General features: G+C 33.3%; 2 protein-coding genes across 4 annotated transcripts in view; one reads left to right on the top strand and one right to left on the bottom strand.

Moving 5' to 3' along the window:
• Positions 1-207: 207 nt before the first annotated feature.
• Positions 208-9487, top strand: Pgm1 (phosphoglucose mutase 1). Its single transcript, XM_088260413.1, has 8 exons — positions 208-632; positions 719-800; positions 1049-1248; positions 3168-3324; positions 4269-4866; positions 6758-6941; positions 7088-7167; positions 8640-9487. Exons 1-8 carry the CDS (start codon positions 390-392, stop codon positions 8776-8778), a joined length of 1683 nt encoding a protein of 560 aa, XP_088116539.1. The 5' UTR covers positions 208-389; the 3' UTR covers positions 8779-9487.
• A 3395-nt stretch (positions 9488-12882) lies between these two features.
• Positions 12883-20104, bottom strand: part of LOC148309289 (sodium-coupled neutral amino acid transporter 9 homolog) — a 36613-nt gene continuing 29391 nt past the window's right edge. For all 3 annotated transcript variants that reach the window (XM_088260414.1, XM_088260415.1, XM_088260416.1), the window contains 4 exons: positions 19792-19988; positions 17433-17537; positions 15945-16183; positions 12883-15432 (listed from right to left, as the gene is read on the bottom strand). In XM_088260414.1, the coding sequence (XP_088116540.1) occupies positions 15264-15432; positions 15945-16183; positions 17433-17537; positions 19792-19988 (710 nt within the window). In that variant the 3' untranslated portion in view covers positions 12883-15263. The remainder of the gene's footprint in view (positions 15433-15944; positions 16184-17432; positions 17538-19791; positions 19989-20104) is intronic.

Below are 20104 nucleotides of genomic sequence, written 5' to 3'. Positions count from 1 at the left end.
AGTAGATATTTAGTATATTATAAACAGTATTTAAGCTACATAAAATAGTACATACATATTACTTTCCACATTATAATAAAGAAATTAAATAATTCCATATTTTTTCGTACAATTTTGAATAGAATTGTTAGTAATATATGTAGTCGGTTGAGATTCAAATAAGAATTGGTTAGAATCTAGTCGGTTGTTTATGTCATGTCAAGATAAGGATGCCCTTGAACGACTTTGAAGTGACACAAGTGATAGCGAAACGAAAATCTACAAAACATTTTTTGTATTGGACGCGAGAGGTGAAAATCGGTCTTTTACATTTGTTTCTGACAGCGCGCTGTTCGACCATTCCGCCGAATAAATACTTCATTTAAATAGAGTCACACTCCTCTTTTAAAATGAGTTTTCTGTGTGTAACTAAACCGACAAAACCGTACGAGGGCCAAAAGCCGGGAACTAGTGGTTTGAGGAAAAAAGTAAAAGTTTTTATGCAAGAGAACTACACGGAAAATTTTATTCAATGCATTCTCGATGCAAACAGTGATACGATTGCAAATTCTACTCTCGTCGTAGGGGGAGATGGCCGTTATTTGGTGAAGGAAGTAGTAGATTTGATTATCAAAATTTGCGCGGCTAATAAGGTAAATAAATCATTTATTACTTTTATTTTATACTGTAGAAAGAAAATATATTGTACGTGTCAATTTTTTCCTCTTTTTAATTACAGGTTGGAAAATTAATTATTGGACAACATGGAATTCTATCTACTCCCGCTGTTTCTAGTCTCATTAGGTCTAATAAAACATTAGGTTTGTAATTTTCAAGTAATATTAATTATCAATATAGTTATTTGGTTAATCTTGATTAAATTATGTAAGTAATAACTCTTCGGGACTCGTTACATCTGTTCTGATGATGGACATTGTAATGCTATCTGTAATATCTGCAAGAAGTGCTAATGGCTGTTTCATATGTAATACTATCCCAAAAACATAACTTAACTTTGTAATTTTCATATATACCTCTATTTAAATACACAGGATGTCTTTTCTCACAGGTGGTATTGTCCTGACGGCTTCGCATAATCCTGGCGGAATCGACAACGACTTCGGGATAAAGTTCAACTGCCAAAATGGAGGTCCCGCCCTCGACTCCACCACGGATGAAATTTACAAACTTTCTACGAAAATTACTCAATACAAAATTGTTCCAAGTCTGCAGTGTCCCATAGACCAAATTGGCACATTCACTTTCTACGTAAGTTCTTTTTTTAAATTAAACCCTGTACACACCGGTACACATAAGTAAGAATTGTCGTTAATTGAGTGACGATTCCATACGGTTCAAGACCCATTAGATATATTTAGGACTAGTTAAATAAACATTAAGATGGAACAAATTATATCATTCATTTATTTATGATTAAGACATTTTTTAATGTTAGATCTCTGCTTTAATTAATATATATTTGAGGAAAACATACAAAAAAAACATGAAAACAGTTAAGGCTTATGTGTACCTATCTAGGACAGATTATATTCTTCTTCTTCTTATCTTCTTATACCCAGTGGTGCGTACGACTCTGCATCGAATTGATGCAATGTTTAGTTGATCATTAATTATACGAAGGCAAGGTGATTAGTCTCACACTTCAGGTACCAATCCAGGGTGATATTAAATAAATATTGGAGTGAAAAAACACTTTTCTAAGTGTTAAAAGGAAGTTCAGTGTATTACGTGGTCAAAATCAAATCGACGACACCCTATATGATGATGTAGGCTAATAACTACGCTGCAAAACCTGATTTTCTTTAATTAGTTAGTTTTATTATAAAGTATTCATTATCTCTTTTTTTTCTAACCCTTATCCTCACCCAATGGTGCATAGGATTGTATGCACTGCATCGTATTGACGCAATGTTATCTTGATCGTTAATTATATGAAGGCAAGGTGATCACTCTTGCGCTTCAGGAACCAGTCCAAAGTAATATTAAATAAATATCAGATAGTAAAATCACTAATATTTATTCTCACCCCCCTGGGAATCGAACCTGGGACCTCCAGCACGGTAGCTAAACACGCTGACCATTACACCACGGAGGCGGACTATTCATCAATTCATCAATTCATTATAAAGTATTCATGAACTATAAAATGTAATTTTAAACAAACGGAGCCATGATCTCGTGCATTCAAAAACAACACACTTACTACTGCATTCCTAGGGTCAAAAATATATATTTAAAGTTGTATATTTTATATTGTGTCCTTGACATATTACCCCAGATTCTATTTATCTGTTTGAAATTGCATATTAAATATTTATATAGTTCCGTGTCTCATAATACTGTATACAGACACGATACTTCATAACTACAGGTTTCCTTTAGATATGATATCTATTTCTAATATTTCGAAGTAACTATTGTGCACTGTCGTTGTATATTTTATATATTACTCTTTTATTATATATTTAATGACCATAGATTAAAGCTAATGAACATTATAGCCTTATTGTGTAATAAATACGTAAAACGTGTATTCTATTTTAAGTATGTCAAACCATAAATATCGAGGGCAAACTAGTAAAATGCATTAAGTCATATAACTATTACTACTATTACCATCACGACGTTTCTCTGCAGGGGTGGGCAGAGACGATGGAATGCCACCTGTCTGTCCTAGCTTCCTTCACATCCATACATCTAGCCATACATGCTCTCAGGGGCATGCATTCCACACAGGCAGAAAAGCAGCACCTATCCTAACTTACCCGCGATATATATAAAAATTAAATATATATATATGTGTAATAAATATATATGTTAACATATATATATATGTAAATATTAAGTTAAAAATATGCCGCTTTTGCTGGGATATAGTACATTTTCTGGGCATTCCCGAAACATGCACAACTGAAAATTGACGATTTTTGATATATGACGTCGTTGAAAAGAGTGAGCGTTTTAAAGAATTTGACACGCCAGATTTTTGGTTCTGATTGATCTGGTCCTGCCAAGTCTGTTTTGGCCGTCCTCATTCTGTTATCCCGTTCACATTTACCAAATATCCTTTCTTAGTCATTCTCTCCATGTTCTTTTTAATTTTTGTTGAGATATATCTATATCAATATGATATTATTTATAATTTGTGTGGTTTTCAATCATTTCAGATAGATGAGAGGAATTTTGAAGTGGAAGTGATAGACTCCGTGAAAAATTATGTTTCTCTAATGAAGAGTATTTTTGATTTTGGCAAAATTAAGGCATTGTTGAATGGTACTAAATCTAGGAAACCATTCAAAGTACTGATTGACTCCATGAACGGAGGTAATGTAGTCTTTTCTTTATCATTATTTATTACTTATTAATTTATTCAATTGCATAACTGCATGAAAGAACAAGGTTTCAAATATTGGAGTTGAAATGATCAATGTCTGTTGCCTTTTGTATGCTGACGATGCTGTGCTTCTTGGCGATAGTAGAGACGACCTGTAGGAGCTGGTGACACAGGTGTATAATGTGTGCAAGGGAAGTAATTTGTCGATGAATGATGATAAATCCAAAGTCATGGTTTTTGAAAGAGATGAATGTACATCTGGGGAAATGGGAAAATTTTGGAACTGGTAAATGATTTTGTATATTTGGGAAGTATGTTTTCTAGGGATAGGAAGATTGATAAAGATATAGAAAGTAAAATGAATGCTGGGAACACAGTGAATGATGCATTGAAATCAGTTTTAGTAAATAAAAGCCTAGAGGCGAAAGCTAAACTGGTAATACATAGCACAGTCCTGGTACTACAATAAGTCTAAATTATGGGAGTGAAGCATGGAGTTGACAAAAGAAGGATGAAAGTAGACTGAACGCAGTCGAAATTCGATCTTTTAGATGAATGTGCGGTAAAATGATGTATCATAGATGTTTCGAATAGTGAAATAAGGAAAGAATGCATAGCTGAGAAAAACATTATTGATCAAATTAAGAAAGGTGTGTTGAGATGGTTTGGAGATGTAGATTGCATAAGTGAAGAAAAAACCGTAAAACAAATTTATGAGTCCAATGTAGTTGGAAATAGAAGCAGAGGAAGACCGAGATGATGAAGTATTTCAAATACTTGAAAGTAATCAGAAAAATGTCCGGGTGATAGAAAAAATGAGGAAATGTGAAAGATGCAAAGATTGTTTGTCAAGACAGAGAGGTGTGGAGTTCTATTCTCTCCGAAGCAACGTGATGGTTATTTAGTTAGTTAAAATCCATATTTTCCTCTCTAGTTACTGGTCCTTATGTGAAGAATATTTTCATGGAGGAACTGGGCGCTTCGCCCAACAGCATTACGCGTACGACTCCGCTGGAAGACTTCGGAGGAGCCCATCCCGACCCCAATCTGACCTACGCCGCCGATCTGGTCAACAAGGTTAAAAACAGCGATACCGACTTCGGAACGGCGTTTGACGGAGACGGCGACAGGAACATGATCATCGGGAGATCTGCATTCTTCGTGACCCCTTCAGACTCCCTGGCTGTAATCGCCGACAATCTCAACTTTATACCGTTCTTCGTCAAGAACGGAGCCCGGGGCTTTGCTAGGTCTATGCCGACGGCAGCCGCCGTGGACAGGGTCGCAGAGAAGCTCGGGAAGAACATGTACGAAGTCCCGACGGGCTGGAAGTACTTTGGGAACCTGATGGACGCCAAGCAGCTGTCTCTCTGCGGGGAGGAGAGCTTCGGGACGGGCTCCGACCACATCCGAGAGAAGGACGGTCTCTGGGCGTGCCTCAGTTGGCTGTCCATCATTGCGGGCACCGGCAAATCAGTCGAAGAGATTCTTACGGACCACTGGAAAAAATATGGTCGTAACTACTTCACCAGGTATGCCACTCCCTTATTCATTTGGTTTTCAACCGTTTTATTAATTACATTCTTTCTTTTATATGTACGCTAAATTAACCAATACATATTTATATTTCTTTCTGGAATTAGTAGAGAATATATATATCAAACTAAAATAAAACGACATATTGTAACAAAAATACTTATACATATATAAGATAAACATATATACATATATATTTCAAAATAAATACGAATTGAGAAGAAAAAAAAAAGAAAATATTAATGATAAATGTGCCAAGGTTGTGTGAAATTGGCAAAGTATTATTGTTATCATCGGTATACAGTCAACATATCAATTCTCACCACGAGGTATTAATGAAAATCTTGACATCAATTAAATTATTTCATATATCAATCGTTATTCAATAATATTTAGTCGGTAGCTAGTGAAGCAGATAATTCGCTGAATAAATTATGAACTAATAAAGAGGTCAAAGTGTACCAGTGAATGAGATAACCCTCCTCTCTTCTCTGCTTTTAAAAATAAAAAGATATGTCTTTATAACTATGCATACTTAATAAAATAATTATTTTCTATCTAGTATTCTTGTTGTCCGCCTCCGTAGTGTAATGGTCAGCACGCTCGGCTACCGTTCTGGAGGTCCCGGGTTCGATTCCCAAGGGGGGTAAAATAAATATAAGGGATTTTTTCACTGTCATATTTATTCAAGATTACCCTGGACTGGTACCTGAAGCGGAGGGCTGATCACCTTTCCTTCATATGTAAACGATCAAGATAACACTGCGTTTATATGACGCAGTGCCCTATGCACCATTGGGGTGCGGATAATGGTTTTATTATTATTATTATTATTATTCTTGTAGATTGATTACCTTTGACTGATCTAATCCAAAAACTAAATTAACCGCTCTACCTTTGGGTTATTATTTAAAAAATAGGTCAAAATCCCAGGGTTCTTATTCAAAAGGTTTCTCTATAACAATACTTTTTTACAATGTACTAGACAAAATTTTAAAACAGTGTCAGCCTTGAGGCAGACTTGCAAGTCAGGGTTTCAAACATAAAATATGACTAGATAATTTTTTTGTATTAATATTCTATTGAATATTTTTACAAATATATTTTGTATTCAATGTAATATATCAATCAACATAATCTCGATATGTTCTGCAAACGAGGTAGCCAGTGATATTGACCTTGAAATACTAAACGTGCTGTATGACGTATTTGTATCCATAGGGCAAGTAGGAACAATTTGACATATCGCTCACTCCTTTCAAGAAGGTCGTAAATCAAAAATTGTCAATTTTCAGTTATGCATGTTTTCGGAATGCCAAGAGAATTTACTATATCCCAGCAAAAGAGGCATATTTTTAACTTAATATTTACCCGCTTCAGGGCAGAAAGTCTTGTTTTTGCATTTTGAAGAAAAGGTATTGTTTGATTATTTTTTTAAATATACTAAATATTTTTCAAATGGAGAAAAAACATTTAGGTTTTACCTAAAAAGATCTGTTCCATTGTAAAAAGTTCAATAAGTGGCTTGATATTTATTTTTAATACATTGTTTTATTATATTTTATATTATATATTATATTTTATTATTATATTTACTTTTTAAATTTTTTATCTTTAAAAACATTCTCCTGAAAAATCAAGTTTTTTTTTAATTATGACGTTCTTGAAAAGAGTGAGCGATATCAGGAATGTTTCTGCGGTTGCGAGTATATATTTTTTTGTACCTGAACGTACGGGATATGGCTTGTTGCGTTCAGGCGATAATATAGCCGACATATCACAAATGGCGGTCAAGTGATGACTTATTTTAAAGAGGTCATTTTTAATTTGACCGTCTAAAAAGATGTTATTTTAATAAAATCTTATATTCTATTACAACTATTCCAGGTACGACTATGAAGAGTGTGCAGCCGACCCTTGCAACAAGATGATGGCGGAACTAGAAGCTAAAATAACGGATCCATCGTTTGTAGGAAAGGAATTTTCTTACGGAAGCAAAATTTACAAAGTCAAATTGGGAGATAACTTCAGCTACGTCGACCCCATCGATAAGTCTGTGTCTACGAAACAGGTACGGATAATCAGAGGCAGCTATTTTGAGATGTCAAAAAAAAATTGCATTAAACTTTCCCTTAAAATTCAAATAAGGCAATTGCCAGTTGAATTTGAATTAAGTTTGAAGCTCTATATTTGAAATTTTATATCTTGTCATTCTAGGGTCTTCGCATTATTTTCGAGGATGGATCTCGCATTGTCCTACGGCTCAGCGGTACAGGAAGCTCTGGAGCCACAGTCAGGTACTTAAATACTAAACAAGTTTCCGCCATTTTTTATAAACAAAAATTTGTCATTTGTTGTGAAAGAACAGAATATGATTTATTCCGAGTATTATCCATCATTTGCCATCGTTCTGGTAGCATATGGATGCCATGTTGGAAGAATACTTCATATTTTGAGGCTGTCAATGAATCCACCCAATTTTCGGTATCTTCATATGATGTAAAGTGTGAAACATATTACTTTAAATTTTAAATTGTACAGATGTGACTGACGGGTAATTGTTACTGTTTTGGTTACTGATTTATTTAATCCAGTAACCGAAACAATACAAAAATTCAAATTCAAAAATTTTTAAAATACTTAATGGTACATATTTGTTACTTTTTCATGGTTTATATTTCGTTATGTTTTTGATCACAAATTGTCAAGTAAGCCAGAAATACGCAACCAAATTTGTGCAATATTGGCGTGATAAGCTTTAAGTGATTGAATCAAGAAATCTAATCAAACAACAACTTATTCCACGGAATACCGGTCCAAAGAGTCAACTTGATGTTATGTTATTAAAATAATGTAATAATTTAATAATAAAACATTATACAATTGTATTTTCCGTCAATTTACGCCAAACCAGATTTTTAATTCTCTTTCTTGATGCCATCTATTCATATTTATACTGTTATGATGCGAGTTTCCTCATAGCTGTACAAATATGGCAAGTAACGGAAGCCAAGATGACTCGTAGCAGATGACAAGTAAATAATTATAGAGATATCTCGTAGCAATCTACGTGTTAATTCAGTTTTTCAATTCGATTGCTCATTTTTGGTACGATGTATCAATAAATACATATAATGACATCCATTTTTATAAAATTAAACAACTTTGTTTTTTTTTTTAAACCCTTATCCGCACCCCAATGGTGCATAGGGCACTGTGTCATATTAACACAGTGTTATCTTGATCGTTTACACATGAAGGAAAGGTGATCAGCCCTCCGCTTCAGGTACCAGTCCAAATATATAAGTGAAAAAATCACTTATATTTATTTTACCCCTCTTGGGAATCGAACCCGGGACCTCCAGAACGGTAGTCGAGCGTGCTGACCATTACACTACGGAGGCGGACTTTGTTTTTACCACTTTTTATTATTAGTACACTTTAACCTACCGGTTTCGACAAGAACCTTGTCCATCATCAGGGTTTATTAAATTCTACAACATTAAAATACTCATAGTTAATTCAAAAACTTCCACACACTCCGTACACCATATGAAAATATGATTTAAAAATATGATTTAAAAAATATGATTTCAAAATATGATTTAAAAACTCCTAAATGTTATTTTTACTGTGCATTGCGTAGCAACTCCAAATAACAACTACGAATGGAATCGCCCAAAAACAGTATGAAGCCGCGCGCACATACGTCCATTTTTGTTTGACGGTGAGACTTCTCTTAGGATAATTAATGTTGTGTTACTTTCAGGCTCTATATCGACTCCTATGAAGCTATGGACGTGACTGGTGACGCTCAAGTCATGTTGAGACCACTTATTGAAGTTGCTCTCCGAGTGTCTGATCTGAAGAAGTTCACCGGCCGTGATGCTCCCACTGTCATCACATAAGTCATTAGTCCTGATGTGTTAGTAAGACAACTGTCACAAATTATGATAACAATGTAATTCTGCTAGGTACTCTCGATGTACCACAACATCAGACTTGATAACTCACTTACTTAATCTTTCCAAGAGTACATGAATTGATGTCCGACTTTCTCTGGGAAGTGGGTTTTTTTACATTAAATATGTATATTTCTGAATAAAATCTTTGTATGATGAAGATATGAATTATGTAAAAATAATTTAAATAAAAAATAAAGCTCATCATCTCCAATAATAAATCCCTTACCGCACCCCAATGGTGCATAGGGCACTGCTTCATATAAACGCAGTGTTATCTCGATCGTTTACACATGAAGGAAAGGTGATCAGCCCTCCACTTCAGGTACCAGTCCAGTGTAATATTGAATAAATATTAGAGTGAAAAAATCACTTATATTTATTAACCCCCCTGGGAATCGAACCCGGGACCTCCAGAACGGTAGGCGAGCATGCTGACCATTACACTACGGAGGCGGACACCATCTCTAGGTTTTATTTTGTGACAAAGTTAAATACAAATACATCTACAGATGTCATTACTATGCAAATTACATCATACCAAACGACAGACGGACTTCGATGTTCATTAACGTCGATACTCCTTCGAGGAAAATTCGCACCGACGTTCATTTACGTCCATACTCCTGGAAAGGTTAATCATAGAAAAAATAAACTCATTCTTCTTATTTTGCCACTTTACACTGAAGGTTGGCAATCATCATGACGATTTTAACTTTGTGTATAGCCGCTCTGAAAACGACTGACTGAGTGCTACAGTGGAACCAATCTCTCAAGTTTTAAATCCATGATATACGGCTTCTTCTAATGCTGCGTTTGTCTCGATGTATTTGTTTTTCTATTGGCTCGTTGTTGTTGGGCAGTTTTTTCATCGTTCGGGGTTGATTAATTATAGTATCCTAATTAGGGTCGTGAACCCAATTTCGATCTGTACAATGTTTTTTTGGTGTCTCTCACACTCTACCAACAGCATATAAAAGATACTTTTAAATGTTTCCCGCAAACAATGCGTTAAAATTACATCACTTTATGTATGAGTCGACATTTATCTTATTAAAGCTTATGTCAACTTTTAAAATGTAAGGGCATGGCATGCTTATCATAAAGAATATGCTATGTTCTTAATTGTTTGATAATTTATTTATTTACCATTTTACAATGGAAAATACGAAATTATCTTAGAATTCCTTTTAAAAGAACTGGACTTGATGATTGCCGAAAACCAAATTACGTTAAAATGGCGATACAGTTGATTAAGTTATATTCAGTATAAATGTGTATGCTTTAGAGTAACCAGTAAGCATTCTACAAGCAAGGCTCCGATATGGATATCACGAGAACTTGGTTGATTTATACTCTTATTTAACAATATTTCTTAGACTATTTTTACAAAATTGTTAAAGGTTTTTTAAAAGTTTTTTTTTTCACTTTTTAAAGCAGAATTAACTTGTATTTTAATTTTTAAAGCATTCAATTATAAGTATGATGAATATTTTATGTATGTGTAAGTGTATGATTAGTACTAAGATAATGTGTGTATAGTGTTTTCGTGGTGGTTTAATATTAAAATGCCCTGATGAAGAAACGTGTATGTCACAAATCCGGTAGACTAAAATCTCTTACTGCCACAACCAATCTTTTTTTACTGACGAATATTGAGAACATATGCTTTGAAAAAACCAAATGTATTTTTTAAAAACAGTTTTTGACTTTTGTCACATTAATATAAATAAATAAATATATATATATATGTTTATTTATAAAAATTGTTTAAACCACAGGTTCCCAACTGTTTTTGGCATAACCTCCTCATGCTAAAATTTCTCTGACTGGGAAGAATGAAAATATATTTCCCGCTTTCAAACCCTGCTTAGAATCTGTGGTTTAAACTGAATACCCCTATTTCCATAAGATATTAACTGCAATATAGATAATTGCTACATACTCTCAGGAAGTTAGCAGACTATTGATATTAAAGAATTTGTCACAGGTGCTCAATTTTGAATAATTTCTCCATTTGAATATTAGACCAGGGAACCTTTTTATTTCTAAAGGCCACATTCATTTTTCTGATTCAACATAAGACAGCATTTGTTAAAATTTCAAGTCAATCCAATGAATACTTTTCAAGTTTTGCGGACACAAGTATGTATACAGAAGCTGAATTTTTGTATGCAAAGATATTCAGATTATGTTTTTTCGACTTTTACTACAATATATAATAATAAAAAAAAATGGTACAAGTCAAAAAGCCATATTAGAGAAGGATTAAATTGTTAATTTTTTTTAATATTCTGCATATAAAAAATCATCCTCCATTTTGTACTGTATTGATCAGCACGATTGACTACCATGCATGAGGTCCCGTATTCGATTCCCGGCAGGATTACCATGAATATTATGTGTCTTTGTAATATTTTATGTTACTCTGGATTAAGTCATCCGCATTCATATAATTTGATACAACACTCCATTATTTGATACATTTTCCTTGCACTATTTTTTGTGGATCTATTCAAAAATTATCAATTTGTTGACATATATGTGTAAAGTTTTTAAATATTTTATTTGCTGGATATTTTTAAGGTAAATATATTACTCATTGTAATTGGCTATTTGAATTATGATTGTAATCTTTCAAATTGTTACTTTTTTCTTAACTGTTGTATGTGGAATTATGCTTCTAAAAACTTTGACAGTTGCCATAGCAACTATACAGTATGGCAGCTATTTTTGTTTTAATTATGTTGTAATGAACACAGTTGTATGACATAATTAAATATGCGAATAATTCAATATTAATTTATGTAAAATTGTATAAATAATGTCTTGAGTGAATTGATTTGTAAAATAATGAATTATTCGAAATTCGAATGAAAATATAACTGTTAGTCACATCACTATTGATTGTCAAAAGTGTTGCCGTAATATGTCTAACTATAACCCTTATTTTTTAAATAATGTATGTTGCTTACCAAAGATTGCGGAATTTTAACTAATTCCAAATGTCTACATTTCAATTTCAAATTAATTTAACCCTAGAACTCAGGACTTGTTACACCTTGTTGTACCTTAATACGGGACTATCGTAAGATGTACAGCGATAAGAAAATATTTAAATCAAGCACTGATTTGAGTCTACCAAAATGCGACTAAATTTATTAATGAGATTAGTTTGAAATTAAGTCGGGTATTAGTTTGAAAATGCTCTAACAAGAAAAATTTTTAAAGAATTATTATTTTTATGTTTAAAAAATAAAATTAACATGTTAGGTGACTCAAATCTGTGTTTGTTTTAAATATTAAAAATATAAATTTGGAGTTCTACACAAAATAAACACCAAGTCAATAAATATATGATAAAAAAACTCACATTTTACCAAAAAAGTCCAACATGTTATGTGAGAACTTTATACAAAATATGAACATAAAATATTTGTAAAAAATTAAGATATATACTAGTTGGCACTACTTTTTTTACATCTATTGCCACGGTGCTCCCCACAGATTGGATGTCCGTCGTAAAATTTACGAATGTCCCGTAATCTAGGGTTAAGCGACATGTATGATATATGTATATACATAATTACATACATATATATCAATGGCTGTTTTGCTTTCCAAAGTTTGTTTCGTCATAAATATATTATACTTTTTTGTTGTTGCTAAGTTGTTGGATGTATATTTGTTGCAAAATAAATGGGATTTAAAAGAAAACACTTGTTGATAATATATTTTTAATCACTTATTTATTACGTTCAAACATAGTTTTATAAACATATAATTTACAATTTTATATATGAATTGCTCATTCCGTCTCTAAATAGGCTTACCCGCTCGAAGATAGAGATAAATAATCAATAAGATATATAATCATTTGTTTTTATAAGTAATATTATTTATTCTAATAGACACCGGATTATTCACCCTAAGGATGATATGTATATCTATATTATAGGTGTATCAACTTGAAATGAAACATCTATCATTTTTATACGAAAGAAGATGGAAGTCTGAGGCATCCCAGGGCTTACGATGTAGCATATCATATTTTTGTTTTTTTACTTTTTTTGTCCATTATTACAGGTTTTGTCATTTTGTCTTTTTTATATATTTTTTTATTTAAAGGAATAACCCGCAAAGTGTCTATTTTAGATGCTTATCTGCAGGTAGGATAGTAAGGATAGGGAAGTAAATGTGAAAAATACATCACAAACACCCAGACCCATTATAAATAAATCTTTCTTGAATTCATTTTGCAAGTGGCGGGAATCGAACCCGCGACACCAGTTTCGCAGCCGAGCGTACACCCAACTATGCTACATCGCCTGCCTTCTTCTTTCATATAAAATCAATATATGTTCTATCTCAAGTTGAGACACTTATAATACGTAATATATGTAATTAGTTTACAGTAATACTACTATCGACATATGTAAAATAATTATAACAAAATTAGTTGTTTATAAAATTCAACTGTCTTATAAAATAAATTAGCGAAATACTTGCAGTCATTATTTGATTCTGCTGAATACCAGATCAAAAAATCCTACAAAGATTCAACCGACTAGATCTTGACAAATAATGTTTTTTTTTTTAAACATAATAAGATACGGTAGAACTCCAGTTATCAGAACTCCGACTATCCGAATCGCTTTCAAAATTTCAGAAAAAAAAGACAGAAACATACTGCGATTCACAAAATAATGATTCTGTCCAAACAGATAACTTTGAGCGGAATGCTCAGCAAGCAATGACTTCCATTTACAGTACAGTACCTACATACTGTACTAAGCTTAACACATTGTTGGCGGGCGGTTTTTTCATCTACCCCGACCCTAATTAGTATAATAATTAGAGTCATATACTAATCACAAGTAACGTAAACCCAATTCCGATCTGTACAATGTTTTTTTGGCGACTCGCGCTCTACCAAAAGCATGCACATAGAACGCTTACAACCTTCTCCCGCTCTCTACCAATAGAATGTTAAAGACGCTTTTAAGCGTTTCCCACAAACAATGTGTTAACATATCGCTCACTCCTTCCAACAACCTCATATACCAAAAATTGACAATTTTCAGTTGGGCATGTTTTCGGAATGGCTAGAAAATGCACTATATCCCAGCAAAAGCGGCATATTTTTAACTTAATATTTACCTGGCACAGGGCAAAAAGGGTTGTCTTTGCATTTTGAAGAAAAGCAATTGTTTAATTTTTTCTTTTAAATATACTAAATATTTTTCAAATGGAAAAAAAAGTTCAGGTTTTACCTAAAAAGGTCTGTTGCACAGTAAAAAGTTCAATAAGTGGCTTGATATTTATTTTTAATACATTTTATTCTATTTTCAAACTTTAAAAAACGATATCCTGAAAAATAAAAAAATTTCATAAATGACTTTGTTGAAAGGAATGAGCGATATAAGAGTGTTGCCTTTTCATTTAATGAATTTAAATCTCTTTTGCTTTAAGAACAATTTTTTACATTTAGTAATTAATAGACCCTTTTTTTAGAAAAAATCCAATTATCGAAATGGAGTCCAGTCCCAATTGATTCGGATATTTGGAGTTCTACTCTTATTAATTTTTAATTAAATACAAAATAATAATAACATAACTCCCCATTGCAGTGCTTTAATTGCAAACCTTTTGATATACTGCAAGTTCTGTACAGTTTATAAGAAAGCCCGAGGGATCGGAACATTTTTCTAATATAAAGAAGTGTCTCTTTTTTATATCCATGCTTTCTAAAGTTCTGTTAAATCAGCCTTCTGTTGAAAATTGACAGGGCCTCGAGCCAGCTTTCTTCTAAAGAGGCTTCACATATCGCTCACTCCTTTTAAGAACGTCATAAATCAAAAATTGACAATTTTCAGTTGTGCGTGTTTTCGGAATGCCCAGAAAATGTACTACATCCCAGCAAAAGAGGCATATTTTTAACTTAATATTTACCCGCTACAGGGCAGAAAGTGTTGTTCTTGCATTTTGAAGAAAATGTATTGTTTAATTATTTTTTTAAATATACTAAATATTTTTCAAATGGAGAAAAAATCTTCTGGTTTTACCATAAAAGATCTGTTGCACGGTAAAAAGTTCAATAAATGGCTTGATATTTATTTTTAATACATTGTATTATATTTTTAAACTTTAAAAACGTTCTCCTGAAAAATCAAGTTTTTTTTGTTTTATGACATTCTTGAAAGGAGTGAGCGATATATCTAGGTCTTTTATACAATCCTGGTTCGACTATAAACATTTTTATATTTCTTCGATAACTTATTTGCAATTTTCATTTTAAACAGTCAATGTTTCTCAGGAACGTGATACCTGCAGAGATTCATTCATTTCAAAGCGTTAACTCTTCGTTGTGCATATTTACAGTAAAGTAGGCTCTCCCGAGATCATTTTAAATAGTTAGGGTTAGCGGATGTTCAATCTACAAAGAATTGGGCAAGAAAATTACACGCTCCAATCAGAAATATGGTGACGTACAGGATGATGCTGAATACAGTCAGCTTCCCTCGGAGATATAGCGATGTCATCTGCAGCAAACTGGGTAGAGTGAATACATGAACCAGCCCGCTTATTGCACCAGTGTATCTATAATAAAAATAAAACATTGTAAGAAATTTCACCGCCTCCGTAGTAATAGTCAGCACGCTCGGCTACCGTACTGGAGGTCCCGGGTTTGATTCCCAGGGGGGTCAAATAAGTAAAAGTGATTTTTTTCACTCTAATATTTATTCAATATTACCCTGGACTGGTACCTGAAGCGGAGGGCTGATTATCTTTCCTTCATGTATTAACGATCAAGATAACACTGCATTTATATGATGCAGTGCCCTATGCACCATCAGGTGCGGATAAAGGGGTTTGAAAAAGAAGAAGAAGAGATTTCAAATGTCCTAGTATTGGAAATGTAAAATTTGTCCACCTCTGTGGTTAGACATTTGGCTACCATTCCGGAGGTCTTAGTTTAGATTCCTGGGAGGGTTAAAATAAATGTTTTTCCAATATAATACATATTTATCAACCATTTTTGTGAGATTTTTTTTATATGTATGCTAAAATTGCTGAATAGAACAATCATAAGTTGAGACATGTCAATTTACCTGATGATGGTCCCTATCTTGGGCACGAAGCAGGCGAAGAGGATGCAGACGGCCACCACGAGGGAGTTGAAGAGCAGCACGGCGGAGCGCGAGGGCGGGTTGGCGCTCTGGGCACTGCCGAGGCACTGCACGCGGAGCATGTAAGCGATGAGCGGGTACACCGTCACCACTTGGAACAGCAGCAGCACCCGCGCCACCGCCGTCATTATGTCGCTCTTCACAAAGTTGTTCAGGATGTTCTGGAACAAATAGGATTCAAATTAGTGTGCAGTCATCAAAGGACAACGAGCAAAACTCACTTCGCTCACTCCTTTCAACAACGTCATGAATCAAAAAACTTGATTTTTCAGGAGAACGTTTTTAAAGTTTACAAATATAATAAAATGTTTTAAAAATAAATATCAAGCCAATTATTGAACGTTTTACTGTGCAACAGATCTTTTTAGGGAAAACCTGAAGGTTTTTTCTCCATTTGAAAAATATTTAGTATATTTAAAAAATAATAAAACAATACCTTTTCTTAAAAATGCAAAAACAACACTTTCTGCCCTGTAGCGGGTAAATATTACGTTAAAAATATGCCTCTTTTGCTGGGATATAGTACATTTTCTGGGCATTCCGAAAACATGCACAACTGAAAATTGGCAATTTTTGATATATGACGTTGTTGAAAGGAGTGAGCGACTTGTGTTTGTACGGATGGGTCATTCCAAACAAACCATTAGAGTGCTAAGAATCGATATATTGATTATGGTATACTTTGCCAAAAATGCGGCTATCAATATACTGATGATGAAGCTAGTATATTTTGGCGGTCGAGTTGAAAGGTTGTGCCGCAGCGTCTGCAACTCTAAAAAGAGTTCCCATTTGTCAATAATATTCACAAACAAACAAAACGAATTTTCCTCTGTTTGTATCATGTCAGGTACCCTGTACCTGTACCCTTTGTACCCTGTCTCTGAACTGTATACTGTGTACTGTACAGTACCCTGTGTACGCTGTCATTGTCTTTGTCTGTGTACCATAGAACGGGGCTACTTGAACTTTGATGTGTTACTTGAGCCTGGGCTCAATGTACTTGTACAAAAAAAAAATAGATTGTGGTATCGATCGAAGTATCGTAACAATAAGTGTCACCTGTCAGGGAAACAATGAATCATGTCGATACGTTCATTATTGTACACCAAATACAGATTTAATTTTTTTTTTGTACTGGGATCAAGTAACACATCGTCGAACACAGGGTTCTACGGTACCCTGTATTCGACTATCACTTAAGAGTAATTGTCCTTGTCTTGGACAAATAGTGAAGTATAGAAATACATTTTTTGTAAAAACCTATTTTTTTCGCCCTTACACTGTCGTATTCAATGGTACAACATTCAATGGTGATGAAGCGATTGTCAAACATCGTATGAAAATGTTTGTTATACTAAAAAAGGTGATGTTTTATTTATATTAGTGAACTAAACAAAGAAACACACTTACATCTTCTATACAAGTCTTGGCGAGTGGAAAACAGACGTAAAAAACTGCTCCGACCAACATATAGGTGAGAGTCACCAACACGAATGCAATACTCAAATCCCTCCCCTGAAACATAAAAAATATGATTTTTTAGGTTACGTTACAATATTTTTGAATATGTCTAAATCTTAGATCACAAATGCTGGGTTAGTCTCCACTTATGAGTTATTTTTATCGCCTACTTTCAAAATCCGCCAGATCCAATTTTATAAGATTTTAAATAAAAACTCTATCGGAAGGCCAATTGTGGGTTTTATTGTTTAAAATATTTATTTAGATACTTGAAAACCCCACTAAAAAATACTTAAAAACAGCGTTGTATTTTAAATTCCGCTTTATTCATGAAACTTGCATTCTGACCTATACCGGCCTATCAGAGAGCGGGGATAGGTCAAAAATTAAGATGACGTCATTATTGGTTTGTGTCTCGTATTTTTTTTTAAATACTGAAAACAAATCTTAAAAAAAAATTCTCTATTTCATAATATTTTATCTAAAGATAGACAAATCTTTGAAACATAAATGTTACCCGGAGAATTTTGCATTTTTTGTAAAATCGACTTACATGGATCTGGCGAATTTTGAAAGTAGGGGACACATTTATGTAGAAATATTTATATTTCATAATCAAATCTGAAATAGATTATATCGTTCAACTATGTCATATTTGATTGTGTAAACAATTTTCTTTTCATTATAATTTTATGAATAAATATGACGCGGCTTTGGCGCGGGAAAACTCAGTGACGGCACATTATTGTAATTTGTAATTTGTCATCAATTATTTGTTATAAAAATATCTGTTTATTCAATATTTACACTGTCATTGATTAGTGTTTTTTTAATTGGTAATACTGATCAAAGATTTGTGAAAAGTAAAATATGAGATATATAACACTCTCCTTTTCATTCATCGTTCACTTTGAGTAATATCACTTTAAATAACACTACTTTGTGACTATCGGTTTCAGAATAATCATTTCATCGTCAGGTCAAATGTAGACTAGACGAAAATGAACAACTATTAAAAATATTTTTGTGTATTAAAAGCATTGATAACTTTGTTATATGGTAATAAAACACTATCCTTACCATCCATTGTTTACTTTGTGTAATACCACTTTTTTACTATAATTTTTTGACTATTATAAACTTTAACTAGATAAAGTGAACAACGAATGATAAGGAGAGTTTTATATTACCATACCACAAAGTGAAAAATGCTTTTAATATACAAAATATATATGGTATATCGCTCACTCCTTTCAAGAACGTCATAAATCAAAAAACTTGATTTTTCAGGAGAGCGTTTTTAAAGTTTAAAAATATAACACAATGTATTAAAAATAAATGTCAAGCCACTTATTGAACTTTTTACTATGCACACCTTTTTAGGTAAAACCTGAAGGTTTTTTCTCCATTTGAAAAATATTTAATATATTTTTTAAAAATAATGAAACAATACCTTTTCTTCAAAATGCAAAAACAACACTTTCTGCCCTGTAGCGGGTAAATATTAAGTTAAAAATATGCTTCTTTTGCTGAGATATAGTACATTTTCTGGGCATTCTGAAAACATCCACAACTGAAAATTGTCGATTTTTGATTTATGACGTTCTTGAAAGGAGTGAGCGATATGTCCTAGATTCAATATTTTTGAGAAAATGGGAAAAAAATCATTATTGTAGTTCTGGAATTGGTTACAACATTTTGAGTGTGTCCAAATACTTGTTCATAAAATTTGGATTATCTCCAATTACAGGAGTTATTTTCATATTATTATTTGACATAGATGTCTCTAGTGAAGTTCTAAGGATTCAAGAATAATGTTTCGAAATTGGTTCATATATATATGTATATAAAACTTCAAAAAATTTGAGTAGTGTGGTTGTCAATAATGGGTAGAATTGGTGAATGTTACATGTGTAAGTGATCATTTAAACCAGCCTATGACGGTCGTCAGCCCCGTCATGCCTAGCCGTCATGCATATTCTTCTTCATCTTTAATGAGATGTCAAAAAAAAATAATAGTCCGGTATTAGTTATTGATTCGTTGGCTTTGTATCACACGTGTTTTGACACAATCATAAATATAATTTACACAACGCGTGGTTCCTTATTGTTCAAATATAACTTCTGACGTGTACATGTACCACCCTTATTCCATCACTTTGTATTGTCATGTTAACTTATGTAACGCTTTTTACTCGCTTGAATGTATAGTTTTTTCTCCTTCACCCTCATGTCTTTGAAATTTCACTGTCAATTCTCGTCCAATTATCAAATTATCGAGTCCCCACCTAGGAAGTATAAAACTTACGTTATTTTCCTGATGTCGGTTATTCCGCATGACGGTGATGATGATGTTGTGGATATAGAAGCTGAGCGCCAGCATCCCACTCAGGACGCTGAAGTCCGTACGCAGGGTGAGCTCCTCGAGCCAGGAGTCGATGTGCAGTCCCCAGCCCCATCCCTTCACCATCACAAACACCACCAGATACACCACCGATAGCGTTCCTAGAATCAAAATATTTTTGTCCATCTGAGATATTTTGCCACTGACTATAGTCAATGGAAAGAATCTCTGTTTAGTAAAAGCTTTCCTCGTCTCACCATAGACGGCTTGTGTGAAC

This window comes from Brachycentrus maculatus, unplaced genomic scaffold (genome assembly GCF_059751285.1).
Source record: "Brachycentrus maculatus isolate JH-2025_06_01 unplaced genomic scaffold, ASM5975128v1 h1tg000134l, whole genome shotgun sequence".
Taxonomy (NCBI): Eukaryota; Metazoa; Arthropoda; class Insecta; order Trichoptera; family Brachycentridae; genus Brachycentrus; species Brachycentrus maculatus.
The sequence above is the reverse complement of the archived record's forward strand: the minus strand, read 5'-3'. Positions and strand labels throughout refer to the sequence as shown.